Raw genomic sequence first — 20,352 nt, 5'->3', positions numbered from 1 at the left:
TTTAAGTAAATCATAAAATTGGCATGAAATAATTCGATTAATTAAAAGTCCTACAATTTCCTGTTCAATCCAATTTACAAAACCAGTCCCCAACCGAACCAAAAGCAATCAAAATGCCAGAATAAAAACAGCTAAACAAATCTAAACGAGCGGCCTGTCTCACTAAGCCTCTCGTTAACAGCGAGCAGGCAGAGTGCAGCTGCACTGCTCTCCGACCTGGTGGTCCATTTATGAGACCGCAGCATGCATCAATAAATACAATTTGCTGCTGCCATGCATTCTAGTTCGTCCATGCGAACCCAGAAGGATCCACATAGACGCGTAGCATATTATTAAGTGTGCCAGAATAAAAAGCGCTGAGCAAAGAGCTGGTCTGGCTAACTGATGTTCCTGCTAACAGCAATAAAGCGGAGCGCTCGCCTACCTGGCACGCGTCCACGCCGCCCGTCAGGACCCCCACACACATCATGCGCTGCGTCAGCTGGTCGGTCAGCAGCTGGTTGCAGATAGTCTGATTGATAACCCGGATTTCTGCTTTCTGCAAGATGGTGGATCCACTGCCTGTAAGGACCAGAAAAAGCGTAAGCACAAAGTCAGTTTAGCAGCAGTCCCCTCCCCTGTACAGTCTCATATCTGTATGCTTCATTCACGCCTCTGGCTCCTAACAAGTGACCAATTAATTATCAGCTAAGTCCCCACTGCAACAACTGCCTTTTCCCTTGAGCTCTGGGACCTCAACTGTGTGCAGTCCCAAGGGAATCGCATCTGACTCTGGTCTCCCAGCAAACTGAGTCACTCCAGTGCTCACCTCCTTCCACAGTCGCTCCCCATCCGGTCACCCACAGATCTTTGCCCACGGGGAAGTTGTGCGTGGAATCGGGCAGGCAGATGGGCTGGACAACAGAGGAGAAGGTGACAGGGTTCTGCAGCTCCATCACAGCAATATCGTAGTCGTAGGTGTAGTCATTGAAGTAGGGGTGGGAGATGATGCGCTTGATTTGCCTCGTTTGCACGTTGGCGTCGTTGCGTTTGCTCTGGTTGGTCAGGCCCAGGTAGGCTGTCCACAGGCTGGCATCTGAGTACCTGCAGGAGTCACAGTACAGGAGCTGTGAGGTCCTGCTGTGCAGAGCCAGCAGACATCCCACCTCACAAACTGAGCCTGCTATCTTCAAAAGTTTCCTTGACAAGTGCCTCTACAAATCCTTCTGCTTATTCAGAGAAGCAAGTGGCTGAAAAGGGAAGTGCCAGTGTCTGGGCGACCTGTCAGCCCAAATCCCACCACCTATCAATCACTGCAGTGCCTGCAAACACAATGTGGAACTGATGTGGCACCTCAACAAGTAAACAGTGTACTCCAACTGTCTGCTTCCACTTCACTACAAGATTCTCCCCCAAATCCATCTGTCTGTGACAGTGCTAAACCAGGCAGCCCTGAGATCTGTTGCACAAAGTGTCCCTGGCAGAAGTAGCGCCCTGGCTCCCACCTACCTGATGCCTTGAATCTGCAGGAAGCAATGTGCTGCTGACACCAGCCAGGTCTCCGAGATGAGTGAGGCTCCGCAGACGTGGCCCTGACTCTTGGCATGGAGGCTGACCTGCCATGGCCACTCTCCCACATCTGAGTTCTGCCCACCAACGATCCGTGATTTCCTAATGTAGGAGCGGGTCCCGCAGTCTGGGATGAGGAAGGAGAAGGGACACTTAGATACTCCCACCACCACCCTTTTCCTTTCTCCAGAACAGCACAAGTGCTCCCTCCCACACCACGGATGGCTGACGCTATCAGCTTAGCAGCATAAAAACAAATCTGCTACACTCACTGGCCAAATCAGCAAATGTGCAGACAAACACCTGCATTCTCTGTGTAAACCCTCTGGAAACATCTTGGACAATGCAGGCACTTGGCACACTGCTAAAGAACACAGCTAATTCCAGATCCAAGCTGCTGCCCAGGGGTTCTCTCTACCACACATGTTGGTTTAAGTGGCCCAGCCCAGAACCCCACGTATTCCCTTTGCTGGGGTACTCACTGCAGTTGTCCTCATCAGAATTGTCTTCGCAGTCATTCTGCCCATCACACTCTGGGTTCTGCTTGCTGATGCAGAGCCCATTGCGGCACTTGTATGTGTACTGTTTGCAGGCAACTGTTGACTGGGTTGCTGCAGGAAGATCAAAGGGAGAAGGGTTAGTCCCAGCGCTGGGGAAATTCTGCTGATCAGGAGCCCCTCCCCATTTCTGCCCACCCCAGGACATTGCCACTGCGTGCAGAAATGCACTCCAGGCTGCCCAGCCACGAGAACATCCATAAGAGGCTGCATGTCAAAGGAGGTCCCCACCACAGCCCATCCTTGCCTTTGCTGCAGGTGCCCTCGTCGCTCCCATCTCCGCAGTCGTCCTTGCCATCACACTTCTGTGTGCTGAGGATGCACTTCCCATTGCTGCACTTGAAGCTGTTGTTTGCACAACCTGAGGAGAGAGCAGCTCCTGAGAAACAGCAAAGCACTCACGGTCCCAGAAAATCTGCATGGCTGCATCCATCTCCCTCTCCTCCAACATAGGTAAAGCCTCTGCAGCTACAAACACCGGTGCTTCCACCACCACCCCTTCACCTTTTTCAAGCCCTCAGCCCATCCTGCCCACAGCACAAGTTACTCACTGCACTGCAACTCATCACTGTTGTCACCGCAGTCATTCACGTTGTCACAAAGCCAGAACTTGGGCTTGCACCAGCCATTCTGGCACTTGAACTGCTGGTCAGTACAGGCTGAGAAAGAAGAGAGAGAAATCAGGGGACAGATCTGCAATTTACCCATGGGGTCACCAGCAACACACCTGGCATCACAGGAAAATCTGGGTGGTTCCCAAGTGGGAACTCAAGCACACAGAAACAAGCACACCAGAAAACATCACAACAGCTTGTGAGCAGGCACAGGCACATAACCATACATGCACTTGACCTACACCATGGTATTTCTACTGCTCCAGAAACAAAACTATTTGGGGAGCTGCGATGTCAGAGGCAGGTGGGTTGGATACTCACATAACCCCATCCTCAATGAAGCAGGACACCCAAAGGAAAGACATTGCCACCACCGGTGGGAAAGCACCTGGGATACCCAAACCACAGGGGTGTCCCCACGTGGCAGCTATGCCAGCAGCACATTTCTCCTTCAGAAAACAGCCCCATGCCTCAGGACAAGATCCCAAACCAGGGAATCCCGTCCCTTCTAATTAACTTCAAACAACAGGAACAATAACACATATTAGATAGCGCTGTGAATGCAAGAGGAAAAACTTCTGCATACAGAACAATATCCATGCATCACACGGGTGTTCCATATGTACTCTGCAACTCCTGCCCAGTTCTGTAACCGAACTGAGGCTCACTGCCAGAACAAACCCAGCACAGCACCCTCAGGCACCCTGCAGTGGTGCACCTTTCCATAAAGAGCCAAAAGGAAGGAAGGAAGGAAAGAAGGAAGGAAAGCAGGAAGGAAGGAAGGGCACTTACTGCAGGACCGCTCATCACTGCCATCAACGCAGTCCAACCACCCGTCGCAGCGCATGCTTTTCTCAATGCAGCGCCCGGTGTTGCAGGCAAACTTGCCAGGGCAGGCTGGGAGGGAGGAGAAGCAAAACAACACGTGAGCCCCTCTGCGGTACTTCCCAGTGCTCTGAGCTTCCTCCTTGCAGCATCTAACGTAAAAAACAGCTTTTCCTCAGAACAGAGGACTACAAGGAGATCTGCAGGGAAACAAGACATGCTCCTATCCCCACAAAAACATGCTTCTCAATTTACAGGGAGATAGAAGAAGCGTAGAACAGGTAGAGCCTCCAGTTATTTATCCTGCAGAACACCTCCAGTTCCCACCCATGGCCTCCAGGCTTCAACTCACGGTCGCTGGAGTCGTAGGACAGGTATTCTGCAGAGAAACCAGTGTCCGTGTAGGAACGGTCTGAGTGGAACTGCACTGCTATCTTGTTGGTGCTGCTGGCCACCACAAACTGGGAACGTTCCCCACAGTACCTGATGGGAGAAAATGAACACCAACGGAGTGCTACAGATCAACACTGAGGAGCCCTTCTTACATCCCTGATTTCCCCATCACCACAAAGGGTGACTTCACGTGAGCAGACAGCCAAGGAGGTCAGAATTGAGCACGAGTTGCTGGATCTCAATGCCAGCACACAAGAGCTGAGTTTTGTTGTAGTTGGCAGAAGGTTGGAGCCAGCTGCAAGCAACACCAAACTGTGGCCCTAAAGACAATCAGGCACAAGTTTAGCCAGATCCCTGATGACAAGCTGATCATTGTCTCTCTGGTCTCAGATCCATCAAGTGCTGCCTCTAAAGCCCCAGGATCCCTTCCCATAGTGGGTCAGTAGGAAATTGCTTCACAAGGAAGAACAGGAACTAGCCAGGGCCACAGATACAGATTCTGATTTTGAAACCCTCTCTCCTCAAAGGGTCAGCCCTCTTGCCCAAAATGTTGTGAAACAACACTGCTTGCTTCCCCTGTGCAGTACCACACTGTGTTTTTAGTCCAGCTTCCATTAGGTTGTGTAAGAGTTAACAGTACATTTAAAAGCAAATGCATCAGAGAAGGGGATGCAATCGGCCTAACAATGGAGAAATACTCATCCAAGCAAAATCACACCAGCTGTTGCCTCATGGACCTGCCTTTCTGCACGAAATGCATGGAAGGTGATGCTCCACAGCCTGCCTTTGTTTTTTTTTCAGCTGCAGCATGCAACAAACCCTTTGTCTGATGTTCAGAACAAGGAGTGTGGGTGGATCTGCTTTCACCACTGCCATCGAGCTATGAGGTCAGACCTGAGCACTACCTTGCCTCAGCACATCCCAGAGAGCACAGCACCTTGCTCCCACAGCAAGTTTAAGGAAAGTACAGAATGCCATAGAACTGAACACAGCCTCCTTACTTGAAGGGCCAAAGCCACAGTCAGACAGACTGCCCAAAACCTACCTCGTGTTGTTGATCTGCACATAGTCCTTGGTACAGGAGCTGACTGGGACCCCGGGCTCCAGCACAAAGAACATATTGAAACGCACCTTCACATTCTTTTTAGAGGGAACCTGCAAGAGGAAAGAGTCAGAGGCATGCTTCTTTTCTGAAGCAATAAATATGGGAATGAGTTACATGGGAAAATGTTTGAGACAAGGATAGATAACTGAAAAAGGAAAGAAGACAAGCAGAAAAAGAAATACCTCCCCCAAAAGCCACTACTGCTCACCTTGTCATTTAGACAGCCACTTGGCTTGCTGACCCTAGGATTTCACATTAAAGCAGCACACAGAAGGCGGCTGAGGCCAGACCTTTGTCAACTGTGTCCACTTCCCCAGGGCAAAAGATAGACCCTACCAGCAGTTTTACCAGCAAGTGACAGCTCTGCCCCAAAGCCCAGATCAAGTGCACTGTGCAAAGCTATCGCTTCTGGGGGCTACAATAAGTGTCACACAAGGTCCAGACTTCCCTCAGCCTCTTCTGCCTTTGACATTAGTCCTAAAACCTCTTCTAGCCATCTCAGACTCTAAACCTCTAGGCAGTGCCTTCTGTAAACTCATTTGCAGTCCGTCCCATATAGGCAGGTTATTTGACACCATATTTAAGGCTAAGAGGAGAATGTGTCTTACCTCTATGTTCCAGACACAGTCCGTGGCTGGTGGGTAGTGTGCTGGGTAATAGGGAGTGGTGAAAGTGCCACTCTCTCCTCTTAGAGTTCCACCACACACTGGAAGAGAAGCAGGAAGATGAATGCAGGTTAGAGATTCAGAGAGATGTGGCTTTCCCAAGACATAAGTGGCTACTGGCTGAGGCAGGAAAGGAGAGAAATGCATCAGCCTTTAACACATTTAAGTTAATCTCTGGCAGAAATCAGCTCCTGCTCCAAGGCTTCAAGAGAACTCAGGAAATCAATAGGTACTTCCTGCATACATCCATCTGCACGCCCAGTCCTAATTCTTATTTTCCTCTCCTCAGGGAACATCATTACAGCAGCCAAGAGCTGTAGGCAAGACAAGCTCAAAGAGCTAAGACCTTGCTTCCACAGCTCCCAGCCCTGGAAAAATGCCTGGCAAACTGACCACAGCCACAGCTGCACTTCCTTCTTCAGCTGCTTGTGGTAGGGAGAGGTGGGGAAAACTGGGCCAAGGTCTATGCTTACCTTTCATCTTCGGGAGCTGGAAGAATTCAGCCTTAAAGCCAGGGAATCTCCCCTCCTTGTTGGTAATCAACGTGACGAGCATAACGTTCTGGGAGGACAGGAAGGTCAGGTTGTACGAAGGAGCATAGTTCCCACAGAGCCTACAAGGGAAGGAACAGAATCTGTTGGGCAGCTGCACAGTGAGCCTCAAGTAGCACAGATCAGCTCTGATCAGGGACACGAGCTCCACCACCAGGACTTCTGTGCAGCTCAGGATCAGCCTGCCACCTCCCACGAGGACTCAGTGCCACACACAAAGCCAAAGCAGAGCCAACACGAACCCCTCTCCCCACCCCAAAGAGAAGGAGCAGCAAACCCTGGGGACGCTCACCTCACCAAAGCATGGGGCTCCACAGGGCTCAGAGAGTTGTACACCTTGATGTAGTCACTGCTGTCTGTGCACTGCTCCAAGTCCAGTGTCTTGAAGGTCAGGCTGATGATGGAGTTGGCATCTGCCCTCAGTGCCCAGTAGCAGCGTGCATTGTTAGGGTACGGGCTGTGGGGGAACCCCGGCGTGGTGAAACTGGTGATCTCCCCTTCCTTGGCATGGAGGGCGAAAAGGCAACTATCTGCCCAGGAGAACAGCAAAGAGTTATCAGGGCAAATGAGGAGGAGGAGGAGAGATCTTTCTTGTGGGTGCAGGTTATACAGAGGACATGTGTTGGAGGTTTGCCTTCCTGCAGAAAGGCACTGTGGAAGGACAGACCAGGCCATCCACCACTGCTGGGTAACAGCAAGTTTGGCCAACCCCAAACCAGCTCCAAGCAACACACGGAGATCTGCCTCAGGCAAAGCACCTCCCTTCAGGCCCTTCCTCACCCCAAAAGGGAAACTGTCACCCTGCAGACACCCAGGGATGCACAGAGGCTATTACACTGAGACTGAAGAAGAACTGTACTTACTGTCCCGAGGATTCTGAGCGATGCTGGGGTCGGCAGCTGCAGAAAGAAACAGAGGTGCTATCACCCTTTGAGCTGTGAAAAGTCTCTTCACACAAAGCTGAAGAGGTTGCTAGGGTTTGCACCGATGTGGCTTGTGCTTACCCTTCAAGCAGCCCCTGCAGCCAAGGGCACCCGAAGGAGGGGTACAGCTGGCAGCTAAATGCTCCAGTGAAACAGCAGGGCCTCCCCTTTCCTCCCCAGTCCCACACAGTAACACAACACTCACGGAAAGCGATGACTGACTCCACCTTCAGCGTGGGGTTTCGCAGCCGTGGGTTCAGCCTCTGGACCAAATTCTGCTTGTCTGCCATGGCCCTTTCAAGATTCTCCTCGCGGTACTTGGGGACGATGAACTCTGACAAGTAGTAGGCAATGACACTGCCTTCGCTGTGAGGGAGGGTGATTATGGGGTGAGGGCAAGGACAGCAAAGACAGACATGGGAGGGCTGACGTATCAAAAGAGAAGGGGCCAGACAAATGATAAGCTGTTGTTGGAGGATGACCACAGGAAAGGGATAGCCTCAATAACAAGCTGAGCAAACTGAAGTCCAGCAAAGGCCCCAGTCAGTCTGTGAAGACCCTTTCCAGGCTGCCAGACACCAGCTGCTGTGTTTTATAGGGCTTACTGCACCAAGACATCTCCCTCGGCACATGATGAGACAGATTGGAGAAAACAATATTCTGGCTCAGCACAATGCTTGTGAGGTTGCTTTTCACTGCTCAACCTTTACCACCTCACTTGGGGTGACTACTGAGGTACCTCCATCAACAGCAGCCCAGCAAAGAGGGTCTTACGGCCAATGTGACACCCCAGAACTCCCGATCTCAGCTCAGATAGCATCTCCTAACACTCACCTGAACGCAGTTATTATTGTCTCCTTATGGTAAGGGCCAATATCTGGATGACTCCTGTAGATATCCTCTACCTAAGAGGAGTTTAAAGAAGAATGATCAGCACATCTTAAAGTGAGGAGAGCAGAAAGGACAATGACAGATAGAGCTTCAAGCCTCTGGAGGAAAATCAGGACACATACCCAGCATCCCAGGAGTGCAGGAATCTGCAGGGGCCAAAGAGTGGAAGAAGGAGAGCTGAAAGAAGGAGACAAGTGTCCAGACTCCTGCAGCCAGCTCCTGCCTCAGCCCCAGCCCCAAAGCTTGCTCAGCTGTAGAGCTGCTTTTCCTCTCTGACCCTACATGCCAGACCTGGGTAACCTGCCAGTCCTGGGATTTGCCTAGGCAACCCCACATGGCACACTGGGCCACAGGGCAGGGAGACACCGTGGCAGCGGGCTGGAGCTGTGATAGCAAGATCCATTTAAAAGTGAGTCACGCGACTTGTGATGAGCAAGAAGAGTTGAGAGAAGTGAGAAAGCTCCAAGGTCCAAGTAGGATCTCTACGGCCACAGAACAAAAATAAAAACTCAGCAGTAGGGATCCAAGAAAACGCTTACCGTGCTCTTCACCTTCTTAGCCAGCATGATGAAGTCTGGAGAACTGGAGTTCTCATAGGCATCGATGAATTCCCAGTTCAGAACTCGCAGGTGGCCATTGAAGACTTTCCGCACAGGCGCGTTCCTGTCTGGAAGGTAACATTTCACAGGGAAAGGCAGTCAGGGCAGGGACTGTGGCACAGCTGATCTCCAGTGATGGGGGAGAAAAGGGCTCTCTGCTTTCTGGAGCCTCTGGCTGCTACTGCACTTAATAGAAAGGTCATACGTGAGCAACACTCGGTAATGATGAAGCTCTTCCAAATCCACAATAGCAGGGTTATGTTCCCAGTGCATGCCACCACCCCACATTAGCTTAACATCACACTCACATTTGAAGTGCCAAACCAGGAGGCCAGTGACAAGGGAGATGAGCAGAAAAGCAATGATCAGAATGGTCACAACTACCCTTCGCTTCGGGCCACGCTTCTCCATCTTCTTGGTGTTCATGGCAGGGAGGAACTCCACCCCTTCCTCCAGGTTGTTCATGTCCTGTATGGGAAGAGAGGGCAGGACAATGGAAAGGTCAGTCCCCGAGATTGGTTTGGAGAGATCCAACTGCAAAGCAGTCAGGCACCCGCAGACACAGAGCAGAGCCTTTGGGCATCACTGAGAGCACAACAGACACCTCAGTGCCAGCAGTCCCACAGCCACCCCCAAGCAGGATCCTGCACAGACAGCAGTGCTAACATTTGCCTCCTCCTCGCGCCCCAAAAGGAAGTGGATGCTTCCTTCTGGGCCTAACCCAAGCTGATCAGTTTGAGCCCACACACAGCCCACGGCCGTGGCAGGTCACAAACCCAGAACCTCAAGGTAAGTGAAAAAGCAGACAGAAAATCACCTCTCCACAACACCTGCTATGAGACAGGTGTGCCACCCCACAGCACACAGCAGGCTATAAACAGTGCTGTGTGCCTGAAACAGAAGGCAAACTACTTCCTCCCTGTACATTCACACCACGCCGTGCGTTTGCTGGGCCAACACAACACTCCTACATTCCTGCTTGGATCTCTCACTCAGAACAAATGACTTACAGAAGCAATAGCACACAAGGATGAACACCAAACAAACCCCCCCCCGCCAGCAGCCAGCCCGCCTCTCGGGACCAAACGTGCTGGCAGACATCAGCAGGTCTCACCCAGGAGTGAGGAATGGCATCAGCAGCACTCAGCCATCACCGCCCTGCGCTGGGCTGGGCCACCGAGGGGAAGGGCTCTGTCACAGCACGCAGCCCTGCATCAGCTCTGCACGCACAGGATGAAAGCACGGGGCAGGAACCAGTGTCAGTGAGCCCTTGCTGCCTGGAGTTTCACTTTCTTGCCCCAGCTCCTCGCCCTGCCCACATACCTGCAGCTGCCCAGGCTTCAGCCAGGGAGGGAATCAGAGCGGTGCGTTCCATCCTCCAGCTGGGGCAAACTGGAGAGAGAAAACCCACCTCCCATCCCCATGCTCTGCTGATGAGACAAGCTCGCCCTGTGTGCCCGCTCAGTGTACAGAGAGGAGGAGGGATGACTTCACGCTCTCCTTACGAAAGCTGGAGGGTGTAGCCGAGAGCCAGGGCACACACCAGGAATTTGGAAATGTCCTCCAGAGGGAGGGCATGCCTTGTGCCCCCGGCATGGGGAGAGCTTGTGCAGCTGAGGGCAGCTCTAGCTGTGCACGGAGGAAGCTCAGCACGTCCTCTCCTCCAGCTCCGGCTGACAGCAAGGACACAACAACCCAAAATGCTGACCAGCACAAATCTGCTGCTTTCAAATGCATTGCTGTGCTCTGGAAGGGGGTAACATTCCAGCCAGCAGGATGCTGGGTCAGATGCTGCTTGCCCTCTCAGTGTCAGAGCTCAGAAACGTCACCAACTGCTCAAAGACAAATGTCACAAACTCCAACGACTCAGGAAAAATGACAGCATGGGGTAGGAAGCCTTCATTTAATTGTGCTATCTATTATTGGCAAAAACAAATCAAAGTGAGCCGCATCATCTCTGAGGTGTCAGACTGTTTCTGTCATCAACATCCAGCCACTGCCCGCAGAAAGAGAAGGCTCAGAAGGGCACAAGGACCATCCCACTGCGACTGCTCTGCTGCTGGCTTAGCTTCCACCATCACACAGAACTTGAAAATGCAAATCAAGTGAACTTTGTACGAGAAAACACACAAAGAGAACCTGAATACAAGTATACGCCTCAAATCAAGAAACTCTTCAATCAAAATCAAGATTCTGTGCCTGATGCACCATCTTTGCACACTCAAACCACGCCACTTGGCTCCCATCAGTTCCCAAAGCAAACAAATCCCCCAAACCTTCTGCTCGGGAGTCTTCTATCACAGCTCACATAAAGGACACATAAAGGGAAGAACCCAACCACAAACCTCATCAGCATCTCCCCTTCCCCACTGCTTGCAGAGCCAACCCTTCCCAGGTCCTGGCCTCCAGGATTTCCAATATGCTGCTGTTATTAGCAAAAGGAAAGTATTTAATTCACTTCTAACATCTGCAGGAGCCCATGGCAAGAGAACAATCTCCAGGGCTTTAATGATGTTCACCTGGCAGCAGCTTTCCTGGGCTTATCCCAGTGTCCAGGGATAAAGAGGTTTCTGTCCCTACTCTCTCCTTTAAGGTCTCATCCTCTCCCATGCTCACATCTCACAAGCCCCATTGTTTCCCAGCCTCCTCTGACATGGTGAAGATGCTCTGAAAACCTGTTGCATACTGCAGGTTGGGCAAGTGATTCCTGAGAAGTACCTTGTCAATACAAAGGATCTGAAGCATTCCCCAAGCACCACGGGAATGTACCAGACCATGCCAGAAGATTTCAGACAAGGCTCTGTCCCAACCTCTGAATAATCTTTCCTGCCCACACTCAGCACCCATTTGACCTTAGTACCAGACACATCCGTGTCCAAACAGCACAGTTCAGCCACTGCTCCACACTCAGTGTGCTACACATCCTCAGTGTGCTGCCCCTCCTGCCTGTCGGGGAAAAGCAGCTCCTCTCCACTGCTCCTCAGTGCCCCTCAGCCAGGCAGAAACCAGATGGAACCAAAAGCAAGAAAGAGCCAAAAGATCGCAGTAAAATCAAGAGAAAGATGACCATTTTTTAAATCTCCTTTAGCTGACTGTTGCTGTGCATTTTCCTCACCCAGACCAAACATTCCCTTCACCACAACAGCATCTGCAGATGTAAATCAGAGAGGATGCCAACGCATGTCCCGCTCTCACCTTGCTCATGATTCCCCAAGAGACACTCGCCAGCACAAAGCGATCCGAGGTCTGACTCTCTCACCCCTCACAAGGAAATGACTTCTCTAAACCTTAACAGAAAACCTTCCTTGATATTCTCCCCGCGTTAGTCACAGGTTCAGTTACTTCCTCTTGCTCCTCCTCACTCAGCCCTTGCTGGCTGCAGGGCTCTCCGGTAGGCACGGAGGTTTCTGACTGGTGCTGCTGCCATGCAGTGTCCTGGGAGGAAAGTCACGTGTGCCAAGCGAGTGAAAGGGCCAGAAAGATGTGTGTCACTGCTGAGGAGGCAGGACAGGCACACAGGAGCAGCTTACCCTGAGCTGTAACCACCAGGGCACAGAGGGAAGTGTGCTTTCTCCGCAGCTTACTTCTGAAAAGCCTCCAGGTGACAAGAAGGAGCCTCTTGTGCATATGGTAAAGAGTCGGGAAGTCAGTGTTTAATAATCCGAGTCCTTTCCTGATGTGGAAGAGCAAGCAACAGCCCAAACTGCCCCCCAAAAAAAGAAGACCAAAAAGCCCTCAACCAACCAGCAGGTGAGCCTTCAGCTGTTCATTTAGTGGTCAGACTGCTGGGCTGCAGCGTGGGGAACTGCAGCGTCCTGTGCCACCCTCAGCATGTCCCACTCACCTCCGCAAAGCCTTGATTTCTCAGCAAAACAGACCAAGGACTGGGACTCCTGCACTCAGCACCTGTTTTCAGAGGGTGCCTCACTTCTCCCACACCTCAGTTTCTCCTGGAACGCAGACGGTGAGGAGGATGAGGAGAGGAGTGTGCACAGAGATGTAAACTGAGACCTCCTGCATGCAGCTCCCCAGTGACATCCAGTATGTAAGCAAACCTTCCCACTCCTCAGTAAAACAGCTACGTAATTTATTTTTAGACAGCAACCGTAATCGGCCTGACTGGACAAACCAGAAGATGCAGAAGTGACTAATTCTGTTAGCAGGAAATGCAGCAAGCACAGAGGGAGGGTGGGAACTGCCACAGCAGAGTCTGGATGGGAGATGACTTACTGGAAAGCAGAGATTCTCCTGCAGCAGGGACTCCCAGCAAGGTCAGGAGGTGACCAGCAAGAGGATTTCTGGGATGTTTACAGAGGGCTGGCCAATGTGGGATTCATTACCCTTCCTGGCTGGTTTCAGGCTTGCCTGGCAGTGCCAGCAGGGCAGCTCGGCACGGCCCACACACCAACAGCCCCCTCTGCTCTGCACCCCTCCCAGGCACGTCCTCTGACCTGGTGTCCCATGTCTGCCTCACTGGACTCTGCCCCACACAGCTACTGGGCTCTTGGCCATGAGTTTCACCTGTCTCTTATCATCAGCAGTTAATTTGTTTGCCCAGCACAACACAGATATGGGATTCAACTGCTTCCCTCGACTGCTACCACATTCCAGTCCCATCTCCTCTGCCACAGATCCACACAGAAGCGAACAGCAGCTTTGTGACCAACAGCATCACCCAGCTCTGCTGGCAGCTGCGTGGCTCTGCACAGCCCCTTTCCTTCCCTCTGCTCCAGGTCTGCACTACGGCTCCCTGTCTGACACCAATGCACACAGCCAAGAGATGCAGTGCAAAGTCAGAGAGGACCTGGGGGAGGTCTCCTGAGATGAAGGAGAGACATCAGACCATTACCTGATCCTTGCCAAGTAATCACACCCTTCGGATCCCAGCCTGTGTATCCAAGAGGCAGTTCTCACCTCCCCTTTTCCAGCCACACCCGCTCAATAAAATCTAAAACAATTATCACATGAGCAGTGTGCAGATCTGGAAATGAGAGGGATGGCAGCCATCAGCCACCTCATCAGCCAGCTCTGGCTGCAGGCAGCAGGGCAGGCTCACGGCCTGGGACAGCCTGGCCTTGGAGATGAGTGGAGTGGGCTCACAGATCTCCCACAGTTGCACAGGGAGGCTGCCTGCCTCCAAATAACACACACTGCATCACATCCAGCTGCTTTGCTGCAGCAAAGCTTCTCCTTCTGAAGTGGGTACAAAAGCCTCACGTGCCTGAGCAAAGCGAGGACACCATCACATCCCACACCTTACTCTCACTACACGTCTTCAAAATATATTTATTTTCTCAAGACTGAGACTTGATGGGGGTGCAGAAAGGGAAGTTGCTGCTCAAGTGGTGTTTTATTACCAACTGCATTCCTTGGGCCTGGCAGAGGAAGAGAAACGAGCATTTCAGAGGAGCAGTTCAGATCCCAGAGACCTTCCAAGGGTTTACTGTACATTAGGCTTGTGCACTGCTGTGCAGAAAGAGCGCAGAAAATCGTTCTTTCAAAACCCAAAGTTTTCCAGATGATACTTAAAGACCAAAACAGTTTTATGGTGCTGGTACATGAGGAAACAACTTGTTTCACATCAAAAAATACCCCTAAAAGCTACTTGAGAGCATGTGCACAGTGTGCAACTCACTTCACCCACGTAGCTCAAGTGCAGCTACACCAACTTGAGACCAACACCAACACCTGCTGAAAACCTCAGTACTGCACCAGAAAAAAACTTACAAGGATAATTTTCACACAAATTCTTGATAAGAACGGCATGGAAATGGCAAACATAAGAGTTAAGTTTCATTAAGGGATGTCCACATTGCGTTACCCCGGTATTGGCAGTAAAGCACTGTCGAAACTTTATCAGTGTTTTATTTTCCTCCAGTAGTTCCTTATTAAGGGTAATTGCACTGTAAAACGATGGCATCTGAACCAAGAAGGGAATAAGGGACAGAATCCTCCAGACTGTCCAACTTCCAGGCAGAGAGGACAAGTTTAACAGGGAAAGATACCTGTCATACACCAATTCCAAACAGAGGTCTTTATAGCATTCAATTATCTTGTGACCATCCTGAGTCACAGAGAAACCGAATTCCCTTGGGTTAATTACAGAAGAAACTAAGTTAATGTTTGCTCAGGACAGCACAGGCCTGGCATCAGCCTTATCAGCACAGCTGTGTCATGCAACACACAGCTCATAGGAGTGACCACATCTATTTGTGTTTCTGTTGTAGCAGATTTTTTTCATATAAGATTGAGAGGTGGGAATTAAAGTCGCCTCAGAGGCCTGACATATAGCTGTGATTCTTGAAATTCCTCCCCGATTTCCAAAGCCCAGAAGAGAAGCGTGCCACAGATGCAAATAGCTTATTTAGAACTTGCCTGGTGCAGAGTAGTGCCTGAACAACAAAAAACAGCTGTGCTCCAGACCTCAGTGAAGCATCCTAAGCTCATCATTACGTTTCGCCCACACTCTTTACTGGCTCTTCCAGTCTCGAGGTGGACTTGGGCCAAGATATTTCAATACTTGGGGTCAACAGCAGGGGAAATACCAGAATCTCCGACCAAGCAAAGCCTTCTATCAGCAAATCCACTCTTACTCAGCCGCTGCAGTAGCTGTTCTCTTCTCTGTGTGAGCTCATTGCCCAGATATCACAGCACACCTTCTGTAAGGTGAGACTGCACGGCCTTTGGTTGGAAATGGTGTGCTCTCCCCGAGCAAGGTGAGAACCTTTGGTCCCATACATTCCCCAGTCTGGCCCTCAATACCGCTCTCCCTGTTCCCTCAATAGTTTTACAGTGATCTTTTGTTTACAGAGCAAAGGTCCTCCGCACTCTCGATCAACCTCAGCCTCTCTCTCACCGTGCCTTCCTTATCCGTCTTTGCCTTTGGCAAGAAGAGCAGCAGAACTGGCCCAAGCAGCAGCTCACCCAGCAGCCACTGGCACTGCCTGAGAGAAAAGCTCTGCACCTTTCTAAGGACGAGGATTAGCTTCCCCATGCACTGCACCCACGGGCTGTAAATCTCACAGCAGGAAGCACAGTCATTGCAAAACACTCCCATCTGCTCCACCGCCATGTTTCCAGGTCCACCAAGCCCAACAGCAGTTGAACGACCAGAAACAAACTCCACAAAGTGTTCATCTGCAAGGACAGACCTACCAGAGCACATCAGCTCTTCTTGTGCTCAGACCCCAGGGAAGGACGTGCCACGTCCCCGATCCTGGCAGCTCAGCGCAGTGTGACAGAGGTGGTTTGAGCATCCAGCCGTGACGTGAAGATGTACGAAACCCACAGCTGCCATACGATCATTCAGGTTGGAAAAAACTTCTCAGATCCCCAGACTCAGCTCCACCCCCACTGCCCACATCCCTCAGTGCCGCATCCCACGGCTCTGAACACCCCCAGGGATGGTGACCCCCCGTGCAGCTGTGCAGTGCATTGGAGAAGAAGTTGTTCCTAACATCCAACCCGCGCTTCCCCTGGCGCAGCCTGCGGCCATCACCCTGGTCCCATTACAGCAGCAGGCTGTGAGGATCCCTAACGTCCTTTTTCCTGGAGAACAACCGGCACTTGGCACAAGGGTGACACAGGACCTCACCCATCACACTGCAGACGACTCTCCCTGTGCCGGGCTGCACGCAGGGCTGGAAGCAGGGAGACCAGTTTCTCCTGCTGCGGGCCAGCTTCCTCCTCAGCGCTCCGGCGACCCGCCGTCAGATGACAACCAGCAGCAGCCCAGGCTCCCAACAGCAGGGGAGCGAGAAAAGCGCAGCTCACTGTCAGCTGAACTGAACGAGCTGTGGGTGCAGAGCGCCGGGCACGCTGCTTAAGCACGCAGGTAACTCCCGGTTAACGAGCAACGCTGCTCGGCAACCCGAACCCAGCAACGCACCGCGGCGCATTTAAGTGAAATCGCGAGCGGCCGTCACTGATTCAACCTCAGCACCGCGAATCACGAAGCGGAGGGCATCTCCGGCCTTCCTCTGTTCCCCCATCCCGCGGTTGGGGCTCACGCTCACCTGGAGCCGTGCCGTGTACTTCATGCCGCCGCCGGGCGCCTCGGGGCCGCGCTCCATGCCCAGCGCCGCCGGCTCAGGCCGCCATGGCGCGGCGCTCCGCGGCTCCTCCCCCGGCCCGGCCCTCCGGCAGGTGCGGGACGGGAAGCAGGAAGCGGCCCGGGAGCCGAGCGGGTCGTGGTTGGGGTGAAGCGGGCGGCTGGCATTGCCCGTTCTTTGCGTGCTGCCCGTCGGGCAACAGAGTGACAACAGCCGTCCCGTAGGAACCCCGGGGAGCTGCCCGCTGTTTGCCCGAGCACAGCGTGTCCTTAACTGTTCCCCCAGTCACAGAATCACAGAATCTCCGAGGTTGGAAAAGACCTTCAAGATCATCCGGTCCAACATCCCGTTCAGATCCCTGGAATAGCAGCAGTTCCTCTGTCCATCTGGTACCCAAACCCTGATGCCTCCAGCAGATGGACCCCAGTTCAGATACCTCCACCAGCAGCATGTCTCCTTGTCCACCACGTACCCAGATCCCCCAGGTAACAACACAGCCCGTCTGCCCATCCAGAACCTTCACTCACATCCTTAAATAGAAGCAAAGCCATGCAGCTACCATGTACCCAACCCCGATCCCATGGGCAGAGCACAGACCCTCTGTCCATCCAGCACTCCCACCAGATTCCTTCAAGCAGAGCAGCAGCTCCTCTGTCCATCCACAACCCTCACCCAGATCCCTGAAGTGGCGATACAGATCCTCTGTACCCCTTGTACTCACACTCACACCCTTCAAGTACCAGCTGTCCTCTCTGTCCCACATCCCTGAAGCAGAGGCTCAGCCTCTCTGTCCCCTCAGAACTCACACCCACGTCCACGAGGTAGCAGCACAGCCCCTCTGTCCACATGTACCCCACAAAGATCCCTTCTATAGTAACACAGCTCCTCCCAGCATCCCCACTCAGATCCCCCAGGCAGCAGCACAGACTGCTGTGCATCATGTACCCCAACCCCGATCCCTCATACAGCACTACAGCCTTTCTGTCCCTCCTGTACCCCCATTTAGATCCCTCAAGTAGCAGCACAGATGGCCTTTAAAGGTCTCTTCAATTAATCTTTCTCCAGCCAGAGGAAAACAGATGCAAAATGACACACAACACAGCAGAAACCACACTATATCCAAATCCCACACTGCAAGATTTGGGCAACGTGTCCCAGGGATTGCACAGCCTCGTATTAAGCAGCACTGCCAGGGATGAGAAGGAGAGATCAGAAGAAAAGATCTGAGTTTTCAGGGTGTTCTAATGCAGACCTAAAAGAGAGCTTTCAGCACCAAAATCTGCATTCCTAACATAGTTTTACACCACTGTTTTCCTCTTCTTGGGAAGATGACTCCAATGACACTAATTCCTAGGTTTCCTACATCCAGCATCAAAGACACCAAAACCACCTTTCTTGAAAAAGTTCTTCCTTTCTCCATGCTACATGTCATAATCTATACCACCACACAACATACCCCTCAAAAAGTCAGTCTGAACTGGTCCTCCTTTTAAACCGATTGCCTCCAGCCCTGAAACTGACTCTTTCCATACCTGAACACACACACCTGCCACCTCTCTACTTTGGTGGAACAGAAGCTGCATGCTGATTCACAGCGCCGCAGGGAGATGCGTGCTGGGTTACCTTTGTTTGCCCTTGCTATAAAATGTCTCCTGCAGAGTGCAAGCTTCCTGTCCCTTTTGCAGGTGTCTCCCTGGGGAAAAAGAGATGATGTCTGCTCTCTGATCCTGCTGTTTTCTCTCTGGGTGAAAAACTTAATTTCTGTGCTCCTACAGAAATGTTTCTGCTACTGCTTTCCCAGCTCCCTTATCAGCCACTGGAATCCCATTTGCTTGCTGAGCACCACAGGGCAGGAACTATTTCCAGATTTAAGGTATTCCCCTTCAAAAGGTGCCTTTGTTAGTCAGACTGCTGAAATTACCTGGCTGGCTGATGTCAGGAGCTGCTCTGAGCTCTCTCCTGATGCCCAGCCCTTCCCAGCACTCCAGTTTTACAGCTTTTCCTTCCCTGCCTGACTGCAGGTGCTCCAATCTGATTTAATACCCCAGTAAAACAACTTATGTACAAAGCAGCTACTCTGAGCTGAACTACTGCTCTTTGTTTCTGCAAATTCATCCTCCTCTTCTGCATATCAATTAGTCTCCTCCAGGCAGGTGCCAAGAAAATGCTATGCTCTGGGATGTGGCTAATGAGGGCAGTCTCACTCTTTGAGACCTAAGGTGTCTCTTGCAAAGATCCACAGCTCTTGGTCTCACGCAGAGCTGCAAATGCTCAGTGCTTCCTGTCATACAAGCCACTGACATTCTGCAAACTAATTCATTAGCCCAGTTGGCTCTTTGAAAAAGGAGATACAATCATTGCTGGGAAAACAAGAAAGCAATCCATGTGCTGAATATAAAATATTACATAGCTGGAAGGCAGTCAGTTCAGAGCCCTAAATGACAGGATTCCCTTTTCTTTGCTGCCCAAGCACAGTGGCTGTGTTGCAATAATGGCTAAGTTGCCACGGCAGGTGATGGCCTGCTACTTCTGACCACTGCACAGACCCAAAACATCAAAGCACCATTCTCAATAAGCATATGCCACGTGCTTTTGCACTAGCAGACATGCCACGTGTCTCTCTGGCCTGACTGAAGGATGCTGAACTCAGCAAGTCCATCTCCACTATTAAGAAAGATGTAATTAAAGCAGAAAGACCAAGCAAATTACTCACTTGCAATGGTAGCAGTCAGCAACAAACAAAGCCTCCATTTCTGCCCACTTATAGCAGTTCATTCAATAAAGGCTGTCACCTCTTCCACCTAGCTTCCTCTGTATGCCTTATCTGTATGGCCACAACAGCAGCATGAGAGCAGAAAGTTGAGGTTTAAAAATACCTTTAGGAAGGAGATTACTTGCTTTAGGTACAACTGAAACTTTGAGAAACAAGTCTGTCTTTGTTATAACTGTACACAAGTTCCAAGAGCTAAACCACAGCGAGCTCTACCCCCAGGAGAGTCCCAGAGGAGACAGGGATTAGCTGCTGGAGGAGCAAACACCATCTGACCAAACAGAATTCTTTCACATCAGCTCCCAGCCCTGGAAATGCCACGCAGGGAAAAGAAGAAAAGGTAGCTGCTTACACAAGGAGCGAAGGCAGGCTGCCTGCAGGGGAAACGTCTTCTGGTGGAGGCAGTTCCCAGTAATTCTAACTCCACAAAGAAGCACCATCCATCCACATGGCCACACCAGCGATGGGCCGGATTCGGAGTCAGTGACAAAGGGTTTTCCTTGCTGCAGCGTCTCAGGGATTCTGTTCTCAGTGTGACTCCCAAATTCAAATTTCACCAGCAGTACCCTCCCACCCAGATTCCTGCCAGACAACCCTGAAACCACCCCACAAATGTCTGCAGCTAAAACTTCCAATCCGGTCTGGCAACTTAGACAGCGATACAAAAGATTGGGAGAGAGATAAAACTCACAGGGTGTCCTGTTACTTTGCATTCCAATGGGTAAATAAAAGGCTGATTCAGTGGGAGGAGGGGAAAACGTCATCCAGAAGCACTGCAGTTTCCAGCTGAACCGGCAGCCCCCGGCTCCAGCAAAGGAGTGTGATCTCCTGGTGAACATTGGGTACAACTGACGATTTCC

The 20,352-nt window shown here is 51.5% G+C and overlaps 1 protein-coding gene across 8 annotated transcripts in view; it reads right to left on the bottom strand.

Annotated features, from left to right (window-relative positions):
* The window catches only part of ST14 (ST14 transmembrane serine protease matriptase), a 21,630-nt gene extending 1,278 nt beyond the window's left edge, over positions 1-20,352 (bottom strand). Inside the window, exons 1-18 of one of the 8 annotated variants that reach the window (XM_031556862.2) lie at positions 20,184-20,352; positions 8,980-9,139; positions 8,612-8,739; positions 8,016-8,086; positions 7,387-7,547; positions 7,122-7,157; positions 6,551-6,788; positions 6,181-6,320; positions 5,651-5,748; positions 4,983-5,092; positions 3,897-4,027; positions 3,512-3,616; positions 2,657-2,764; positions 2,353-2,466; positions 2,031-2,159; positions 1,489-1,675; positions 809-1,083; positions 425-561 (exon numbers count right to left, since the gene is read on the bottom strand). In XM_031556862.2, coding sequence (XP_031412722.1) covers positions 425-561; positions 809-1,083; positions 1,489-1,675; positions 2,031-2,159; positions 2,353-2,466; positions 2,657-2,764; positions 3,512-3,616; positions 3,897-4,027; positions 4,983-5,092; positions 5,651-5,748; positions 6,181-6,320; positions 6,551-6,788; positions 7,122-7,157; positions 7,387-7,547; positions 8,016-8,086; positions 8,612-8,739; positions 8,980-9,136 — 2,325 coding nt within the window. In that variant the 5' untranslated portion in view covers positions 9,137-9,139; positions 20,184-20,352. Of the gene's footprint in view, positions 1-424; positions 562-808; positions 1,084-1,488; positions 1,676-2,030; positions 2,160-2,352; positions 2,467-2,656; positions 2,765-3,511; positions 3,617-3,896; positions 4,028-4,982; positions 5,093-5,650; positions 5,749-6,180; positions 6,321-6,550; positions 6,789-7,121; positions 7,158-7,386; positions 7,548-8,015; positions 8,087-8,611; positions 8,740-8,979; positions 9,140-9,994; positions 10,062-11,866; positions 12,020-12,201; positions 12,314-16,265; positions 16,506-16,686; positions 16,838-19,844; positions 20,055-20,183 lie in introns of those variants that run through there. The other 7 variants (XM_019622964.2, XM_010723607.3, XM_085209164.1 and 4 more) reach the window with 7 other exon arrangements.

Source organism: Meleagris gallopavo, chromosome 26 (genome assembly GCF_905368555.1).
Source record: "Meleagris gallopavo chromosome 26, MGAL_WU_HG_1.1, whole genome shotgun sequence".
NCBI lineage: Eukaryota > Metazoa > Chordata > Aves > Galliformes > Phasianidae > Meleagris > Meleagris gallopavo.
Note: the sequence above shows the minus strand (reverse complement) of the source record. Positions and strands in the feature narration are given on the sequence as shown.